Source organism: Pipistrellus hanaki, assembly GCF_964339955.1.
Source record: "Pipistrellus hanaki genome assembly, chromosome: 17".
Lineage (NCBI taxonomy): Eukaryota > Metazoa > Chordata > Mammalia > Chiroptera > Vespertilionidae > Pipistrellus > Pipistrellus hanaki.
The window spans coordinates 20731208-20751845 of NC_140519.1; the positions used below are offsets into that span (position 1 = coordinate 20731208).

A 20638-nucleotide genomic window follows, 5' to 3' on the forward strand; every position below is an offset into this window, starting at 1 on the left:
ACTAAAAGGTCCCAGGTTCAATTCCGGTTAGGGGCATGTATGTTGGTTGCGGGCACATCCCCGGTAGGGGGTGTGCAAGAGGCAGCTGGTCGGTGTTTCTCTCTCATCGATGTTTCTAGCTCTCTATCTCTCTCCCTTCCTCTCTGTAAAGAATCAATAAAAATATATTTTAAAAAATATATTAAATAGTCTATTTGCTATTCCAAAGCAAAGTTTCTAATAATTCAGTTCAGGAATCACTAACAGTAAAATTATGGAGGTGCTTGATTAAAAATGTACTATTACCAGGTCCCTTATCAAATATATCAGATTGCCTGAGGTGGTCTCAAGAGTCTGCATTTTCAAGAAGCACCCTAATTGATATTTATGTGTCCTAAAATGTATATGAACTACTGCTCTAGGATCATTTCACATGCTTTACCAGTAAGAAATGTTAACTGAAATAGTTCCCTCTTTTGCAAATATCAAGAAGCCACAAGATGCTTATGTTCACACAGATAGGAATCAACTTTAGTTCCTGTTTATTCTTAATTTCTACATGCAAGCTTTCCATAGCAACCATCATAATTTATTGGAGAAGCTTCTAACTTTATCCCTGATTCACTTGAAAATAACTTTAAATGTACTGTCTATGGAAAAATCTGTTATTTTCTTACTCCATCCATCCATTTTCTCCTAAAATTAGCACCCTCCCCCACACCAATTTTCTTTTGTAGTCTGAAACAGAAAACATTACCCAGCCTATCTTGCTATGTGCCCTCTGATCAAATCTGGCCAATGTGATACAACATGAACAGTGGGTAACTTCTTGAGAAACCTCCTTAGTGTCTCAACAAAGGTAAATAACTGAAAAAATAAAATTCTGCAATCTTACATCTAAAGCCCCATATCTTCCCAACTCTTAGCTGCCTTCCTAAAGTCAAATTCTTAATACATTTTGTACAAGTGTTCTAACTGCGTAATTATAAAAAAGGTTCAGGAGTTTTAGGGAAAAATATTTTACTTCTCATAAATACAAAATAATATTCAAACATTTATTTAAAAACTGTTTGTTTCAAACTCCAGACGTTATTCCGATAAAAATAATGTTTAAGATTAGAGTCCCTTGCTAGTTCTCAAGCCTGATTGATTATAAATGCAGAATTCACTGAGTTTTGATAAACACGACTCAATGACCTTTATCACCTGATGAGCATGAAGAACAGGTAAGAAGCAAATTCAGAGTAAGGGTTACCCTTGGAAAGAAAAAAGGAAATGTTCCAAATATGGCATCACATGTCTTCAAGGATCTTTGTTATGTTGTTTCTTAAAACTAAGTGATTGTTTTCCTTCAGAGTAAAATTCTTACACTCAAAATGTAATATTAAAAGGCATTAAATACCCATCCATGCATAGTACCCCAATAAAAAGACCCTACACACAAAAATTACTGTACTCTTACCCTACGCATGGCTTCCTCCTCTTCTTGACGCTTTTCATAATGTGCAAAGTCATCAAAGATTGAGGTGGTATGCTTGAAGGTAGCAATTATTTTAAGCACTTGCTTAGCTTTTTCTAGGGGTACCTCTTGAGTGTCCCTTGAATTGGTAACTGGTTTGTTGTCATTATTTTCTAAGCGAATATGCCGTAATTGGTTATTGGGAACATCTTTGACAAAGATCCACTTAACTTCAAATTTGCCCTTCCACTTATCCTGAGACCAGACACCAGCATATGCATTATAGTCCACAACAGACTTCATTTCAGCCACTCCACAAAAATGTCCACTGCCATTCACACTGAAGAGTAAATAGAGTGGGCCTTTCCCGTTCAGAGAACGGTAAGCTGCATCCAAACGCTTATTACCATGTTCAGTACTACACCAGATGGAGTACTTAATGGAACGGTGAATGTCATCCTCAGAATAGCTTTTAATTATAAACACACGTCCATTTTTCAGGTTCCAGTCAAAGTCTTTGGGATTATAGTTGTTTATGGCCTTTAGCTTTTCCAGCACTGGATGCACTTCAACACTAGAAGGTGAAGCATTGATAGGAACAACACCTAAACCAAAGTTTTCACCACCAGCTCCATTGTTCTGATTGAAGCCGCCTCCCCTATTCCGAGGAGCTACCCAACGGTTCTGCAGCTGCTGCTGTTGGGGCTGCACTTGGTGAGGCTGAGCCTGTGGCTGAGGTCCTTGTTGCTGCTGTGGTTGTGGTGGTTGAGGCTGCTGTTGAGGCAGTTGGCTTTGCACCAATGGTGGTGGTTGAATTAATGGCTGAGGCTGCTGGATTATAGTTTGAGGAGGCAGAACTGGTTGGGTTGGTGGCGCCTTTACCACGGACCCCTTTTCATCCCAAGTTCCAATATTCATATTGTGTTTTATAGGAGGTGGTGGCACAGCGGAACCCCCAATTCCTACATTGCCCTTGGGTTTAAGTTTCGGTTGAGGTTTGGCAGGCTTTCTGGCAATGGCGGCCCAGGAGGTTGGTTTAGGTGCTGCACTGCTAACTGGGGGCACACTATTGGTTGCAATGCTAGTCATACCACTGCTGCTCAAGGCTGTACCTACAGTTTTTGTCACTGCAGCTGTCAGGTCACCACCAATTTTCAGTCCGGTCATGCCTTGCTCAATACTGCTGATGCCGGCCACCTTACTCAAAGTATCATTGCCAAATCCAGCCTGTCCATCAGTAATAGCTCTCCCAAGAGAACTAGGTGGATAGCCATAGCTGCTACTATAAGCAGAACTTTGCGTTGATTGTCCCTGAGATCCACTTGTTCCCCACGTGGAGAAATCAGCATTACCAGGAAAAAAGTTAAATCCATGCTGACCAAGAAATGGAGGGGTATTTCCTAATGCCCCAGGTTGACTAAACACGCCATCTGGTATATAATGATGTTCTCCATTACTCATTTGTCCATAGGTTGTCAGATATGGCATAGGTTGGTCTCCAGCCGTGGACCATGCTGCTTCCCCAAGAGAATATGGAAATCCAATGGATGGAGCATAGTAACTAGGCATATATGGATCTGACATTGGTGGATAGCTGTTACTCTGGAAAACAAAAGATCATAATCAAGAGCGAAAGTTCCTCTGAAGTGTAGGGGGAGAAATCTGAAAGATGAAAATTAAATAAATTTAGGTAAATGAAAAACAAATCCACCTGTTCTAGATAAGCAAAATTAAAGTTTTAAACCTAATTTTATCAACAGAAAAATTTGCTGATGAGTATTTTTAATTTAAAATGTTTATAAAATTGCAAGTATTTTGTTACAGAGCTAGGGGTGGGAGATAATTAGTTTTGTTTAAAAAATCTGGTCCTGTACCACAATTTAAAAATACTGTACTTTCTACAAAAGACTGATTTCTAAATTTGCTCACACAAATTGATCATTTATAGCCAGCTTTATTTTAAGCAACTGAAGTATACAAACAGGTATAATCAAGAATTAAACAAGCTTGAAAACTATGCCAATAATAGAGAAATTATAGCATATCTGAATTACAGAATCTAGTTCAGCAGTTAAATTTTGAAATTTCATTATAAAAAAATTAGAGAAATAGACTCTGAGAAGCAAAGATTGAAGATTATAATTATAGCATGATCCAAATTTGTTTTTGTTTTGCCTCACTTAATTTAAAATTAAAAAAACAAACAAATCCTTTGTATGGTTTCTTAATGGTAGGTGCCTCTTTTCTTTGTATTAGATTTTCCAAATTTTACACAATAAACATCACCTTCCTGATCAGAATTTTCATTTATAAATTGAGTTCCTGCAATTTCCCCCCAGAATTACTGCGATTACATTAACTTTTATGTTGAATATTAACTAATTATTCAGTGATTTGCAAAAAACCAAGGTAGTAAATTCTATTTTAAAAAACCATGTTACTAGATTTATTACTAGAAGCCCAATGCATGAAAATTCATGCACTAGAGGGGGGAGGGGGGGGGGGGTTGGTCCCTCAGCCTGACCTGCCCCCTCTCAGTTTGGGAGCCCTAGGGGCTTGAGGCGACCTGGAGATCAGGGGAAGGTGACAACCCCATCACACCTCTGATGCTGTCACTGCCAGCCCTGGTCACCTGAGCCTCGGGCATCCCTGGGCAGCTGGGCAGCCGCCATCCGAGGCTTGCCTGTTCCTCAGGCTGGCCCTGGGCAGTTGGGGGGGGCTGAGGGGACTGGGGGAGTCTGGAGGCAGGCACTTGGGAGCTGCTGGAATTGCCTGGGGGCGGGCCCCACCATGCCAAGTGCCTGCCACCCCGGAGAAGGGGCTGAGGGTACTGGGCACCACCATCTTGTGGCTGTAGGCATCACCATCTTTGAGGGCGTGACAGCAATTAGCATATTCCCTCCTTACTGGCCATCTTTGTGAGGGTGTGGTGGTCAATTAGCATTTTCCCTCTTTATTAGGTAGGATTAATTTTAACCAAATGCTTATTAAATGCCTAAACTGTGATCTAAGATACTCATTGTAAAAGAAAACCTACAGCTAAAGACACATAACATAGGGGAGTGAATAAATTCCCCATGAGGGAAGAGTAGGAGAGCTGGGCTAAATATGGAGGTAATCAGTGTCAAAGTTTTAATTTAGAATGTCGGCACTGAAACCAATATTCAGTAAGTTCTTATCTGGATGTAGGAATGGAAAAGCAGACCAGGTAGAAAGTTTTTAAATTCACTTTTCATAGTAAAGTGTTTGCAAAATTATACGTATACTTATTTTGAATATTCTTATTTCACCTTCAGAAACGCTGAATTTTGCACAACAGTTACATATCAAGTTCCTAATTTATCTATACCTGAAGTGTAACTCAGGGGTCAGCCAACAAAAGGTCAAAGAACAAATATGTATTTTAAGCTTTGCAAGACAAATAGTCTCTAGTTGATGCCACATATTCAACTTTTGACAAAGGCTGCTAACTCAAGGGCTTTCTCAAAGCAGCATGGACTGTATTTGGTCCCTAGGCCAAAGTTTTCTGTTAATTCAGTTTTAACTGATTCTGTAACCTGTACAGATTCCTAAAAAAAAAGTCTCCAACCTCTATTACTAAAATAACATGGAACAAATGTTTGCCAATTGTTACCTCTGGGGCTGGAATAGACCCAAACCCTTTGAAGGCTCTGATTAGATATCTTGTCAATTATTTTTAAAATCATGATTTTTTTTCTTCTCCCTAAATTAGCGATTTGGCCAAAATAACAAGTTTACTTTAAAATGTGTCCCATTATTCACATCTGCCTATCAAATAAACAGCTCTGGCTAAATAAGCAGAGAAAGCTATCTGCAGGGCTATTACTATCACTTACAGTTGTTGAGAATACTATATAATAAAACTATAATATGCAAATTGACCAAACATGGAACTACCGGTTGCTATGACGCACACTGACCACCAAGGGGCAGAGACTCAATGCAGGTGCTACCCTTGGTGGTCAGTGCACTCCCACAGGGGGAGTGCCAGTCAGCCCGAAGCTGGGCTCATGGCTGGTGAGCCCAGAGGCGGTGGTGGTAGCCTCTCCTGCCTCCACTGCCAGTGGGCTGTAAGAAGCAAGGGGTCCTGGACTGTGAAAGAGATGTCCTAAGCCAGCAGCTGGACATCCCCCAAGGATTCTGGACTGCAAGAAGGTGAAGGCCGGACTCAAGGAGAATCCCCCCTAAGGGGGCTTTGTGCACCGGGCCTCTAATATTGGATAAATGGCCTTTCTCCAATTTATCAAATGCTACCATTTATTTTCTAGTTCTCTCAATAGTTTTAGTTGAATGAGATGTTTTTTCCTAGCTCTAATGAAAGTAACAATCTCCTTTCAAAAGGCAAGGCTTTTGTTTGGATTTAGTAGAAACAAAATTGTAGGAAACTAAAGTCTGGGGGGAAAAAACATGGCCAACACATTTTGAATAACTAGTGCTTTGATAATAATTGGAAATATTTTTTAATATTTTGCTAAATTTAAAATTAACTTTTAATTGCTAGCTAAGTGGGATATCAATTAGAGGAATGTACCTTGGTAGTGGAGAAAAAAAATTTTCTACTGATAATGGAAAATAACAACACTTATTTTTTCCCCCCACATTTTACTTAAAACATGATTATGAGACATAATCAATTTTAGTTTATGTAAACTAATAGCTTTAAAATAGTTTATTCATATTTCAGAAAGTGACCAATAGTAGTGAAATTTTACTATTCTTTTTTTTTTTTTTTTAATGTTTTTATTGATTTTAGAGAGAGGTTAAGATAAAAGGAGAGAAACATCAACTGGAGAGAGAAACATCAATCATCTGCTCCTACAGGCCCTCCACTGGGAATCAAGTCCACAACCCTGGGCATATGCTCTGACTAGGGATCTTTTGGTGCATGGGACAACACTCAACTAACTGAGCCACACTGGCCTGAGCTACCACATCCTTTAAAATCTACCACCTTTAAATAAAGTGATGTAAAACTTTTGAGATTTCCCTTATATTTAAAAAACGAGTTGAAAGGGGAAAATAATAATATGTACATATAAAAAGTGATATAATTACCAATGGATAATTGATAACAGATGCATAAATCCTTTACCCACAGCATGAACTTATAAACACTGAGAAGTCATCTATCTATATAAAAGCTTGACCACTGTGGACCGATCAACTGGTAGCTATGACGAACACTGACCACCAGGGGGGAGACACTCCACGGAGGGGCTTCCCCTTGGTGGTCAGGGGACTCCCACAGAGGCAGCACCATTCAGCTGACCAATAGACCTCTGACATCTGGTTCATGGCTGGTGAACTAACCAAGTGGTGGCCCAGCACCTGGCCCAGGCTTGGGCTCCTTCCAGGCTGCCTGCCATGGCCTGATTCCTGAAGTCCACACCGAGGGACCTCTCCAGTGCATAAATCCATGCATTGGGCCTCTAGTTTAATATAAGGTTGAAGTGAAATCATAAGGCATCCAAATTCTAATCTCAGCCTAGGCACTTTTCAGCTAAGTGAAAGTAGCCAAAATACAATTTTGATTTTTTTTTCCCTCCTCTATTCAAAGGAAATAAAGATACAGTGCCTACAACACAGTAAATAGTCAATAGTTATATTTATTAATACAACTCAATCTGCCTCTTTAAAATGTAACTTAACCATCAAGCACATGTGTATAGTTTCAAAGCTAGTCCAGTTCTTAAGAGTATAAAGTCCTAGCCCTGGCCAGGTGGCTAAGTTGGTTGGAGCAAAGTCCATTACAGCAAAAGGTTGTGGGTTCGATTCCCAGTCAAGGCACATGCCCAGGGTTGCGGTTTCAATCCCTGGTTGGGTGTGCTTGGGAGACAACTGATTGATGTTTCTCTCTCACTTTGATGTTTCTATGTTTCTTTCTCCTCTCTCTCTCTTTCTTTCATCTATCTCATCAATAAAAACATATATGTGGGTAAGAATTTTTTAAAAAACAAAAATAAAAAGAAGGTATAGTCAAGATGTGATATAGTAGGCAAGGATAGGGGTCAATTCTGTACAGTTCCATTTTCCATGTCAGTAATCTCACTGAACATTCATTTCTCTAAACTTGTTTCTTCACTGATAAAATGGGAATAATACCTGCTGCTCTAATCAATTGTAAAGATTTTTTAAAATCTTTAATTATAAAGTGCTGTATTAAAATATAGATTAAGCCTTTACCTTTTTTAATTTGAAAACTAAAATATAGAAGATTAAAAATTCTTTGTTAGGATTTTGAAATCATTTATAATTATTATCTCTTAGCCCGCAGGCCAATTGTTTTACTATTATCTCAAAGAACGTTTGAACAGTAAGAAAAAGTTTATGATCACTGTTCTGACCTGAAGACATTTTAATACAACTCAATTTTAACAGAGTCTTTTATTTTGTGTGTGTGTTTTGTTTTAGTTAAAAGTAATTTAATATCCATTTTTGCTTCATAAACACCCAAATTTCCATGGGAGAACACTGTACAATGTTTCAGAAGTTCAGTAAAAAAGACTTGAGGCATTATCCTCTAATGTCAGCACATATGCACAGAGAAAAACAAAACTGCTTTCCCTTAAGAACCTGAGGTACTTTAATCTCCTGAACTCACATCTGAATTAACAAAAAATGAAGCTTAGTCTACTTTTAATGTTTACCTGTATTTTCCTCAAATATTTTAAAAATAATATTGTACTTTAAAAAAAGGATAATTTATACACATTAAAATGTCGTTAAGAAAATGTACTATGTCATACTCAATTAACTTGACATTTCAACCATAATATTTCATTTCTTATATTCCAGAAGATAACATAATTCACATTCATTAAGTATTGAATGAATGCCTACTATGTCACAGATTAAAGTGCCAGTTACTGAAGATAAGATGAAAAACGTGGTTTCTGACCTAAAGAACTTCCAGGTTTAGGGAGAAGACTATTTACCCTACAATTTGATAAGTACTATAATGGAAGTGCAAACAAAGCAAAACAAACACTCTAGGACAAAGAGAATAAAGGGTGCAAATAACTGGGGGAATCAGAAAAGACTTCAGAAGCAATAGACACAGGATTCTGGGTGTGTGCAAATTGTACACATTAAGATTATGAAGAAAAATATTTATATATTCTGAAAATAGTAAGTCCTATTTCCCTGAGTAAGTTAAATGGAGAAAGTTGACCAAAGATGAGGCAGGAGGGATGTGTTGTGAAGTTGAGGTAAATTCTTTAATATGTCAATGGCACAAACTTAAGACTCCTGAGTGGCAATACAGAATTACCAGTTAGGAAACCATTCAAACAGGCAAAGATAATTAAAACATTAACTAAGGGCAGGGACAGAGTAACAAAATTCAAAGTATTATTCTTAGTTCTCTATCTCTTTCCTGATAAACATGACTAGGAATTTATTTCCTCATATATACAAACAGACAAATTCAAACTTCATTTTTCCAACTTACTCTTCCAATGTATATGGAAACTTTAATAGTACCAAGTAAACATGAATTTTCTGACCAACATAATTGTTCAATTATTCTGAGGAATTATAGAAAACTATTTTTTGGCTGATCTTCATTTTTACTTAAGTATAGTGATATTTTAAGAAAAAAAAAAAAAAAAACCCTCTACACAGCAAATTTTTTACATAAATGTTACATGCACATCCACTTCATAATTAAGCAAAATAAACTTTTAAGCATAAAATTTTTTAAATCATTAAAAAATAAGACAATAAACACAAAACAGAATTAACAGAAGCAACGAAAATACACATTTCATAAAGCTTCAGTTGGTCTTGTCTCCCACCCTACTGGTTAAAACCTGAATTTTGTAAAACCCTACCTTCCTTGCCAAACAGAAACCTCCGAGTTGACTATACCTAATATATATCCATATAACAGATAATTAATTTTAAAACCAGAAGGACATTCATTCACTTGTAAATTAATATAAAAATTATTCCCTATGCAAAGTGAATACTAGAAAATAGAAGAAATGCGCTGCCACAGAAGATCAATAGCCTGGTTTAAAGTACCCCTGGGTTTGATGTGAATTAGATATAAGTATATAAAACAACTTAAATTAACCAAAAATATTAAACACCTTTCCAGACAAATGATTCATTTTTCTTAGTTATAATATTAAAATGAAATGATGGGATTTAATTTTAAAGTCATATTGCATATTTATAATTGAAAATTTAAGAAATAATTATTTCAGGTAGGTCAGTACAAGGACCTACAAATACTTGCAGAACTTTAAATCTGCAAATAATTACCTGACATATTTCACCAATAAATCCAGTAACTAATCTGTTCTAAATGGTCAATTTTTTTTAAGTCTTTAAAATTTCAGTTAAGTAATTCTAATTTTTACAACTTATTTCAGATTTCAGATAATTTTCCATTTTTCTCTTCAATAGACCCAGCATTCAATATTCAATAATTATCTTTAAAAGGTAAATATGGCCTTGGACAGTGTGGCTCTGTTGTTTGAGCATATCATCCCAGGAACCAAAGGTCACTGGACTGATTCCAGATCAGGGCACATGCCTGGGTTTTGGGCTCTATCCCCAGTAGGGGAGGTGCAGGAGGCAGCTTGATGTTTTGCTCACAATATTTCTATCTCCCTCTCCATTTCTCTCTCTCTCTCTCTCTCTCCCCCTCTAAAATCAATAAAACATATTAAAAGAAAAAAGTAAATACTATGTACCTTGACTACACATAATTATTAACCCTTTGCACTCCGCTGTCCCCTCTCAGGGGACATCGGAATTCTAGCATATCACTCGGATGTCCCCTCTCAGGGGACATTGCAGTTTATTAGTGATTACGGGGAATTGAGTTAATTCAATGCACGTTTCGCAAAGTAGCTTCGAGTAGCTGGTAGCCAATGTCCAGAATGGTTCGGAGTGTAAAGGGTTAAGTATTACAGAAAGATAACTGCTGAAAACCTATTCACTAATACTGACAAGAAGAGGGAAGTAACGTACACTTACTGGTATTAAACTTTAAAACCTCTCTTGAAATAGCACATGACTATATTGATTCAAGTATCATGAATTAAAATGATTTTATTACTATATAGCATAAGATCTTCCATTTAAACATCACATTAAAACAAGACTTTTATAGATTTTTGCCAATATTAACAAGAAAGCTTTTATAATACAATTTAAAAATTGGATTAAGATAAATGCATTTAGTCTTAAAAATTAATTTTCCAACACTTTAAAATTTTTTACAAGTGAAATTTTATGCAAAATCCCAATATAAAAAAACAGATAAAAAGCAAAGCAGAGCTCTGGTTGCCACAAGGGTGGGCTCAAGGATACCCTCCCCCAGTCTCCCCTAGGCAGACCTGAAGCACCTCTGTGGAATGCCAAATAACCAATCTTCTAAGCCCCTGTGACAAATGAATTATAAAATATCTGTTACCAAGTAAAGCGAGAATTCTTACGGAAGCAATTTTCAAACATTTAAAATCCATTAAAATTTCTTGAAAACAGACTTTGAACAATGAAGACAGTAGATCTGCATAATATATCCTTATATTAGAAATTCATTTTACATTTTAATCAAACATAAAATCAAGCAGTAAAAAACCCACAGTTCAATTATTTAGAGCAAATAAACTTCTCAAACTTATCTGATCATAAAGACATTGTGGGGGTAATATCTACTACACCTCATTATTTCTTGAAAAGGTTGGAAAACACTGCCATAAGGGATATTAACTGAGGCCACTGTATGGCCCCAAATAGAATACTGTGTTTCTTTTAAAACTTGCACTACAATTGTACAACAAATAATCTTCCCATCTTTCATAATTTAGGTGGAAAGTAAATTTATAGATTATAAAGTAGATTACATAAATATGAAATGAAATTTTACATTCATAAGAGTAGCCAAACTTCCATAGATTTTATCACCCATTTTTCTTTTTTCTCATTTATTTATTCTCTCCCAACATATGCTAGGACTGCAGATCAACAGACAGAAGAGAGTGGTTAAACTATTAAGAGGTTAAACATAACCATGGCTCTCCACAGTCTTAAAAATAATTCCACACCCCACAAAATGGGAACTACTTTTTGTTCAATTTACTTTAAAACTATAACATTGTGTAATAACATTTGGTTCCTTGTTCTTTCAGTTTTAAAAAACTAGAGGTTAAGATTTCAAGGTACATTTTTTCACATATCTTTCTTTTTAAGCAAAAACAAAAGCAACTTATTCCAGAATGTTCTCCCTAAAGAAAATGATTAATGAAAAATTTTTAAATTTATTTCTAGTAGCAATATTTTTATTAACAAGTGGATGCAGACAGAGATGGTATAGAGATCAAAGAATACCAGATCTTTAATATTTACATCTAAATTATTCCCATATATATATATAGCCCTAACCGGTTTGGCTCAGTGGATAGAGCATCGGCCTGTGGACTGAAAGGTCCCAAGTTCGATTCCAGTCAAGGGCATGTATCTTGGTTGCAGGCACATCCCCAGAGGGAACCAGTGGGGAGTGTGCAGGAGGCAGCTGATCTATGTTTCTCTCTCATCAATGTTTCTAACTATCTCTCTCCCTTACTCTCTGTAAAAAATCAATAAAATATATTTTAAAAATAATAAATTATTCCCATATATAAATTCACATTTGTGAATAATTCAAACACACAAGAATTTCAAAAACCAACAATTATTTGATTTGTTGAAATTCTCCATGCCTACAATATAGAAGTGTTTATAAAGTCTTAATTATTTTATTTATTTATATTCATTTATTCCCTCCATTACCAAGTTAAATTAAAACTTTAACTATTGGTAAAATTCAAATAGGAATGCCTCCTAAAGAAGAAAACACTACATTTAACTAAAAATTTCAGGCACAAAGTAGTCTTTTCCCACAAATTTCTAGCTAATTAAACCTTGTGATTTGCTTTGGCTACAAAGATATGACAGTGACATTAAAAGATTAAATTCTTTCAACATTCCAAAAAAACCACACTACAACATATACTAGTAATGTTCCATATTCAAATCTTAATATTTCATTATCTATCAATAGTTTCAGCTGTCTATAATTTTTAAAGAACTCTTCTGTGTCATAAACCTGCAACTGCTATTAAGGTACACTACATTAATTCATGTTATTGTTAGTCTCATTCAACTAATCATCTATTTGAAAAACCAATTTATACTAATATAAGTTTAATTCCCTAAATATGAACTGTCAGACTTACCTGATTTGTCTGGCTACTTAAGTATGGCTCAAAATCATCATCATTTACAGCATCTTTTTGATGAATGGAACCGTTTTGTACTGAAACTAAAAAATATAATTGTATTAGATGTGTTGTAATCATCATTATGAGAATCACAGAATAACCTAACTAACATTTTCAGTATTTTTCAAATCAAGTCACAAAAAGTTATGCTGAGGTCTTTCTTTTTTTCACCTAAACACTCAAGATTAATTTAATTTTGGATACAAATATTTGTGCTACCAAAAAGTTACAAATCTTATATTGATATACCTAAGATTAGAGAAATACAAATTATATATACACTTTTGATTACCAAAATCATAAAGTAAATATTCCAATTTCAACACTGTAGTAAGCAAACAGTTAAATTTAAAAATGTTGGAAGGGTTCGCTAATGCTATATTTGAATCTAAGATACCACTTCAAATAGTGTTGCAGATCTCTGAATGTTCTCTAACTTTGTTAAATTAAATCTATTACTTAGTCCAAAAACGATAAAGAACTTTTTTGATAACTAAAGTTACAATAAATATCTTAAATGTTTCCAATTTTTAAAAAGTGACTAAAATTAACTTGAACCAATATCACAATGAATAAATTATGAAAAAATTCTAAATTAAAATTACAAAGACTTTCACATGACAATACAAATAAAATTCAGACACTAAAGACAGCCATAATTACTCTTGCAACACACAGGAAAACCAATCAGAAGAACTTATAATGCCATATTTGTCCAGAGACCATTTCCATAAATGCTCTATAGTTATTCTCTTGACACTGAGTGCTTTTGAGCAAACTTGAGGTACGAAGATCCTGGGTTTGAATCCTAAGTCCAACACTGAGAAGTTGGGTGATCGATCTCTCATTAGTGACTTAGTTTTTGTAACTCTACTTTTCTGTTCAAAGAGGATGATAATAGTACCTATCCACCTCACCTCAGAGTATTCAGTAACAGTATTCAATAATCTTGAATATTACATAAAATATTACAAGATCCAGTTAGGATTACAATTTATTTTCGGACCACAGAAGTTTACCAGGCTAAAATTTGCTGTGCTGTCTATGAAAATATACTATTCTATACTATTTAGATATAAACAGTTGAACCTTTCTGGTGGATATTGACTGATGTTATAGAAACAAAAACACCCTTAATATCTGGGTATTTATTACTTAAAAATAATGTCACAAAATATTATAAATTAATGTCAGGGGCAATGAATTTAAGGTGTGTTCCTTTATAACAGCATATCATTTTAATTTTTCTTAATTTGAGTTAAAATTACCTATAATGTAATCGCAAATTGACAATGACATGGGAACAAAACTAGGCGATAGCCCTTGGTTCTTTGCCTCCCACTAAGCAGCAATGACAACTCAAAGAAACAATGCTATATTGTGAAGCCTTCAAAGTAAACATTCATTGCCCCTTAAAGACTGCAAGAGAAACCTGATGGTCAACTTGATCCAGTGAGGTGGTTTAACTCTATATAATAAAGAAAGCACAATAGCCAAGGTTGAGCTAACTGCCCTCCCCAGATTTTAAACAGGGTAACAGCTAACAGAAATGAAAATAAGGTGATGGGTACCTTGGGCTATTTCTGGTGGGCTAATCATGTCAGCCCACCAGATTCTAACATACCGGTTTGTCTTTACCACTCCTTTATCAAAGATAGCTATGCATAATGCATTACCTCTTGAAAAATAATTCTTTACTATACTTTTGGACTATTACACTCGTACTATTAATATCTATTTGAAAGTCTCCCATTTCAAATCACAACCATCTATTTCTTGTATTTGTTAAGATTCTCACAAATTCAACCATCTATTTCTTGTATTTGTTAAGATTCTCACAAATTCAATCCACACTGCTAATGTGGTAAAAAGTGCCTGGTTAAACTTTATCCAAATACATATTAAACTGCTGTTCTTATTTCTTCTGTTTTATCCTTTCTCTTCTTGTAAGAGGCTGAGACTAAGAACAAAACATTCACACACAGTAAGTAGTCTACAATCATTTATAAGTGATGCATAAATGTCTAAGAAATTTTAAAAGACTACTCAAGGAGTTTGTCAAAGGAAATGTTTAATTAAACGTATTTTATGCATACTGACAAGTAATTTGCATTCAATTAAAGTCTGAATAAGAAGCGAGCCTTTGAGTTTCATAAGCATACATTTAAGAAATTCCACTGTCTTAAAGACTTTGGTTTTTGAACATTACTTAATCACAATTTAATGTCTTGGAGACTGAGAGCCATTAAATAGTAATGAAATCTAAGCTAGTTCCACAGTCTGTACAAGTTCTTCAGGGAAAAAAGAACAGATGACTTACATGATTCTTCGCTTGTTTCCTCTGCTCTATGAAGCAGAGTCAAATCAAGATAGAACATGGGCCTTAGGAGCCAGGTGATTCTTTGCTCTGGTCTGACTACATCAAGTTAGGAAAGTCAACACATCTGTGCATCATGTTTTCCCACCTACAAAAACAGTGACAATACCATATACCCTCTATCTCCTTATAGGAATGTTTTGAGGATTAATAATAAAGCCTAAAATGACAGTTAAGTGCTTTGCAATCATTTCCAGAGAGGATATTGGAGATGTTACAAAAGAATATTGCCAAAATACAAGGCATTTTTCAACTACTTTTCTGAAACGCTAAAAAATAGCTCAGTTTAACCTACATCTTTGACATTTGACATTGCAGTTGCACCAAACAATGTTGGGAGGGTAAGAGAGAGAAGTAAAGATAAATTACTTTCAATATATCTACCTATTTATAAATTTAAGGAATAGAAGAAGCAAGCAGTAAGGCCTGAGGGCTCCTAGGAGCATGGGATCTGCCTCTTTCTCTGCAGTGCCTACAGGAAAAGGAGTAATACACTTTGATTCCAGCAAGCAAAAATCCTTCTTGTAAAAAAATAAAAGCGATATAAAGTAAGTTTTAAATTATGGACCAATAGGTAAATAATCATCTTTAAATTTCTACTACCCTTCACCATGGCCAATAATAATAAAAACAATTCTAATATTTAACAGAGTATACGATAGATGAATTTAAAAGGATTCAAACTTATAAACAAATAAACCTAGACTTTAGACAACAAAAGCATTTTGCCTTACAAAGACATTGCTATAAAATTCCCTTAAATTTTTAATTTTAGTTCCTTTAGTGCATTTATGTCATTAAAGATATATAGAAAAACAATTAGCAGAAAATCAAAGATACTAAGGCCAGGTATAAAGCCAACGCTGTTGACTAACAATAATTTAGAGGAGAAACACAGCATCTCTGAAATCATATGAACTGAAAAAAGGATCCTGCTTTCAAAACTTTGACACCTCCTCAGGACATGTATTTTTCGTAAGTTCTAAATTCAAGTTTAATACTAATGTTTTCCGAATACTGAGGCTCTAAGTTAAAAAAAAATAACTTTGCTTTCTGCTACATAAAAATAAACAGAATAACTGTAAAACAATTTCATAGCTTGAAAACCAAGTCAGCTAAGGCAGACTAGTTTTCTCACATATACTACTTAAGTAAGTTCACTTGGGGGTGCCTTCTTCTTGTAATTTTTATGCAGAGGCATAAAAATACAACTAATGTATATGTGCATTTTTCCCTTATAGTACCTACCATTTTAAGATATCTTAAGTGGCCAAAACCAGTTTGGCTCAATGGATAGAGCGTCAGCTTGCGGACTGAAAGGTCCTGGGTTCAATTTTGGTCAGGGGCATGTACCTGGGTTGCGGGCACATCCCCAGTAGGGGGTGTGCAAGAGGCAGCTGATCGATGATTCACTCTCATCGATGTTTCTAACTCTCTATCCCTCTCTCTTCCTCTCTGTAAAAAAATCAATAAAATATATTAAAAAAAAAAAAAAAAAAAAAAAAAAGGTATCTTAAGTGACTACCAATACTTTTAGGAGGGTAGCATTTTTCTCTCCTGCGGTATCTTAGGCAATAGTCTTCCTGCATCTTAAAAATACCAGTAAGATGAATTGAGGCCCTGGACAGTGTGGCTCAACTGACTGTCGTCTGTGCACATGCTCCAGGTGTTGCACATGCTCCGGAGTTGCCGCTTTGGATCCCAGGTCCAGGTGTGTACAGGAGGATATATATATATATCTCTCTCTCTCTCTTCCTTCCTTCCTCCCTCCCTCTCTGGCTAAAATTAATAAAAAACGTATTTAAAAAATAGGTGAGGAAGCGAAAAGAAATTCAGCAGATATAACTGCTAAAGCAGTGGACTACTGTAATTACAACAATCCTCATAATATATTTACAGACTTTATGACTGGAATTATTCATTCTTTTTTATAGAGGGGAAATTCTGATTAAAAGATGCACTGTGTTCAAGCTCACTTGGCAAGTCAATGGCCATAAGCAGTATTAGAACACAGATCTCCTAGGTAACCACTGAGTCCATGCTTCTATCCATGAATAAGATTATGAACTGAATAATAAAAGAGAAAGGAAATTTCTTGGCATAAAGAACTATCCAAATAAATGTTTTGTACATGTACCTAAATACACCTAACAAAGGTGACACTAATAGATTAAAACAATGTTAATAACAAAAAAAATTATTTATGACCAATATGCAATATTACTTATATATAATTTATATCTATAATATAAAAAATGTTAGTAGGACATACTTAAGTGAAATGACTATGTTGTAAATCAAGTTTATAGTAATGACTTATTCAATAAATTTTCTATTTTGTTTTGACAAAAAAATACTTCATAGAACTTGCATACTTACCTTACAGCAGATTAACACAAAACACTTAGCATTTCAAATAGCCTTGCAAAGTGCCACCTCCCCAAAGATCTAGGATAAAATAGCTTATGCTAAGCAATAATGGGAACAAACTTCACATATCTCCAACTCTACATACCTCCTAATGGGAAGACTAGCAAAAACAAGTAACAGCCCATGCTTTTTAAGTTTACAAAAAGTTTTTTAAAACTCACTTAAAATAAATTAACTATATCAAATTCTGAGGTTTATACTCACAACATTAAAAAAATCTAAAATTAAAAATTAAACTCTAAAAATTAAATTCTAGAATTTAAAATTTTCTAAATGTATATATACTCCAAGAAAACTTATCTTAATCAAAACAAAACAATAAATTATTACTTAATACAGTGCCAAATATCTGGAATGCATAAATTCTCAAATGAATTGTACAAATCAAGCTGTGTACACAGTACCTAATCCTTTCAAATTTGCTACAGCAAATAACCTGAATCGAAAGAGCATCATAAAGAGATTGAAGTGCATCTAAAAGCTATCATAGATCTTATTTTCTAGGTAATACTTTGCTTCTCAAAGAAAAAAAAAAAGAACAGGAAGCATAACCATGTTTAGTGTAATTTCAGGTCCTATTACAAACTGTCAATAAACATATCATTCACTGTAATGTTATTTAATTGGCACTGTCCCAAGAAAGCAGTTATTGTTCTATACTCACACATGTCACATGACCAATGCCATGTTTCAGTCAGCTGACTGAACTATTCCATATTAGTAAATACACACTTATTTTTAAAAATGCTTTATTTTCAGTAGTACTTTCTTCTTCAAAAACTAAATTGCAAATCACATAACCAACTATCTCCTTCACGGTCAGTCCTTTCTAACACCCCAGATTGAGTCCCACCTTGCAATCAGGACCACATAAAGAGATAACATGCCTGCTGGGCTCTGATCTCTAGCATAACTGACTTCAATGGAATCAATGATTAACAGTATAATTTGCACTAATGTGACATGGAATGCTATGGGGTTGCATGTTCCAAAGGAACCTAGACATGACAAACAAAATCTCCACTTACCTACATATATAAAGAAGTTACCCAATACGGGCAAATTGAAAAAAAAATTTTAAACGTTACTATGTTCAAAACACTACCGCCTGAACTGGATGGAATACAACCAAGTGGAACACTGTTTCTTATACCACTTTGCTTTCTATAAAATTGGCCTCAAAGCAAGGACCTACAGAAGTTTTGGAGAGCATTGGGCTGCCTTAGCCATGATGAATCGTTTCTCCAATCCTACATTTCAAAAAAAAAAAAAAAAGGGGGGGGGGGTGTGTGTGCGTGTGCGTGTGTGTGTGCAAAAACAAACAGAAAGACCCTCACACCGTTTTAAAAAAATAATAACATGGAACCAACTTGGATGAGTGAGATAAGCAATATCCAAACTCACCTTTATTTCCTTGCCCTTTAGGTCTCTGTAGCAAGACGAAAGGTGTCGTAACGTGAAGAGGGGGAGGGGAAAAAAAAAAAAAGAAAGAAAGAAAAGAGGGAAAGTGTCTTAATCAAAGGCGCTATCCAAGACAAGTTATTTTATAACAATCCGCGTAGGAGTGAAAGCCACCCTATCCTCCCAGGCCCCCCGATTCCCCTACCACCCCCATCGCCCCGTCTTTACACCTACTCCCGCCACTCGGGGCCCTCCTCCCGAGCCCGCCGGGCCCAGCCCAGCCCCGGCGGCCGCCGCGGGATGCGCCCTGAGGCCCGGCGAGCAGCCGGCTGGTCCCTCCCCCGCCCCGCGGCCCGCGGCCTCCCGCCTCCGCCGCAGACCCGGGGCGGCGGGCGGCCCCGCGGCCACTGGCGCCCGCCCGGGGCACCGTTATGGGGCCGGCAGCGGCGGCGACGGGGAGGAGCCGAAGCCCCACGCGAGGGTGGAGCTCCGAGCTCGGGCCTTCGCCGAGCCTGAGGCCTCGGCTCCCTCACCTGATCCACGCTAGTGGCTGACATTCTTCGCCGCCGCCGCCGCCGCCTGGGCCTCTCCCCGTGCACTCACAGCAGTTGGAAGCCGCCCTCCGCCGAGTGGACCGTGCCAGCCGCTGCCGCCGCCGCCGCCGATCGCAGGAAAAAAAAAAAAAAAGCCGGAACGATGGCACCGGCGGCTCGGGAGAGTCGGTGGCAGGGCCCCGTCTCTTCCGCTTGCACGCTCGTCTTCCCCGCTCGCTCTCCGCGCTTCTCGGGGCCACAATGGCGGACAGGCTCCCCTGGTCTCACTTCCGCTCCGAGCCTCCCTGACCTTCCGCTCTCCACTCTGACGTCCGCGCTCACCTCGCGCTTCCGCCTCCCCCGCCTCCCGCCACCGGCCTGGGGGCTCCGCCTCCGCACGCCACGTCACCGGAGACCGGAGCCGCCGCGCGCCGGGCCCTGCGCGCATGCGTCACGGAGCGTGCGCGCCTGCGCGGCTGCGTGCGTCCCCCTTCCCGAGGCGCTTCCACAACTTCCTTTTGCGCTACCCCGGGCGTCGGCGGCTGTGGGATACTGGGCTACAGCAGGCTTCCGGTTTTTTCTGGCCGGAAGTGGGCCCGGGCGGGAGGCGCGGCTGTCGGGGATGTAGTAGAGCCGGGTCGGCGGCGGCGGGGTGAGCTTAGGTTGGTTGGAGCACCCGTCGGTAGCCGGGCCTCCCCGGGAACCTGCGGAGACTCCAAAGCCACGTGCGTGGCCCGGTGAGTCAGCCGCCCTCCAGGACACGCTTGCTGGGCCGTGGGCACGAGCCGGCACGTGCAGCGAAGTTGCTGGGGTTGGAGCTCTGGGCTCTCTTGACCCCCAAAAGCCAGTAGGAGGTGAGCCTGCAAGTGTTGGTTCGCCCCAAACCCCAGCAACGGGATAAGGAATGTCTCCCCATTCACCCGGAAGCTGCGGAGCCGACTTGGCCACTCAATTCATGGACTTGTGTTCCCCCCTCCTGAGATGTTAGGTTGATTATGAAGAATAAAGTTAACTTCGGTAAAGATAAGAATCCTTGCCTCGTCCTAAAAGGAGATATGTTTAAAAGTAATCGGTAAAGTCACTTTTCTGGAAACTGGCAAAAACCAAAGCACCGATATGCAACGTTTCGATATGCGTTGAAATAACATCTTTGCAATCAAGG

General features: G+C 37.4%; 1 protein-coding gene across 8 annotated transcripts in view; it reads right to left on the minus strand.

Annotated features, from left to right (window-relative positions):
- Nucleotides 1–19851, minus strand: part of YTHDF3 (YTH N6-methyladenosine RNA binding protein F3) — a 32578-nt gene extending 12727 nt beyond the window's left edge. Inside the window, exons 1-6 of one of the 8 annotated variants that reach the window (XM_084865060.1) lie at nucleotides 19477–19682; nucleotides 18947–18971; nucleotides 15056–15200; nucleotides 12691–12776; nucleotides 10810–10854; nucleotides 1442–3040 (exon numbers count right to left, since the gene is read on the minus strand). In XM_084865060.1, coding sequence (XP_084721186.1) covers nucleotides 1442–3040; nucleotides 10810–10854; nucleotides 12691–12776; nucleotides 15056–15113 — 1788 coding nt within the window. In that variant the 5' untranslated portion in view covers nucleotides 15114–15200; nucleotides 18947–18971; nucleotides 19477–19682. Of the gene's footprint in view, nucleotides 1–1441; nucleotides 3101–10809; nucleotides 10855–12690; nucleotides 12777–15055; nucleotides 15201–18946; nucleotides 18972–19177; nucleotides 19361–19476 lie in introns of those variants that run through there. The other 7 variants (XM_084865058.1, XM_084865061.1, XM_084865062.1 and 4 more) reach the window with 7 other exon arrangements.
- Nucleotides 19852–20638: the final 787 nt, after the last annotated feature.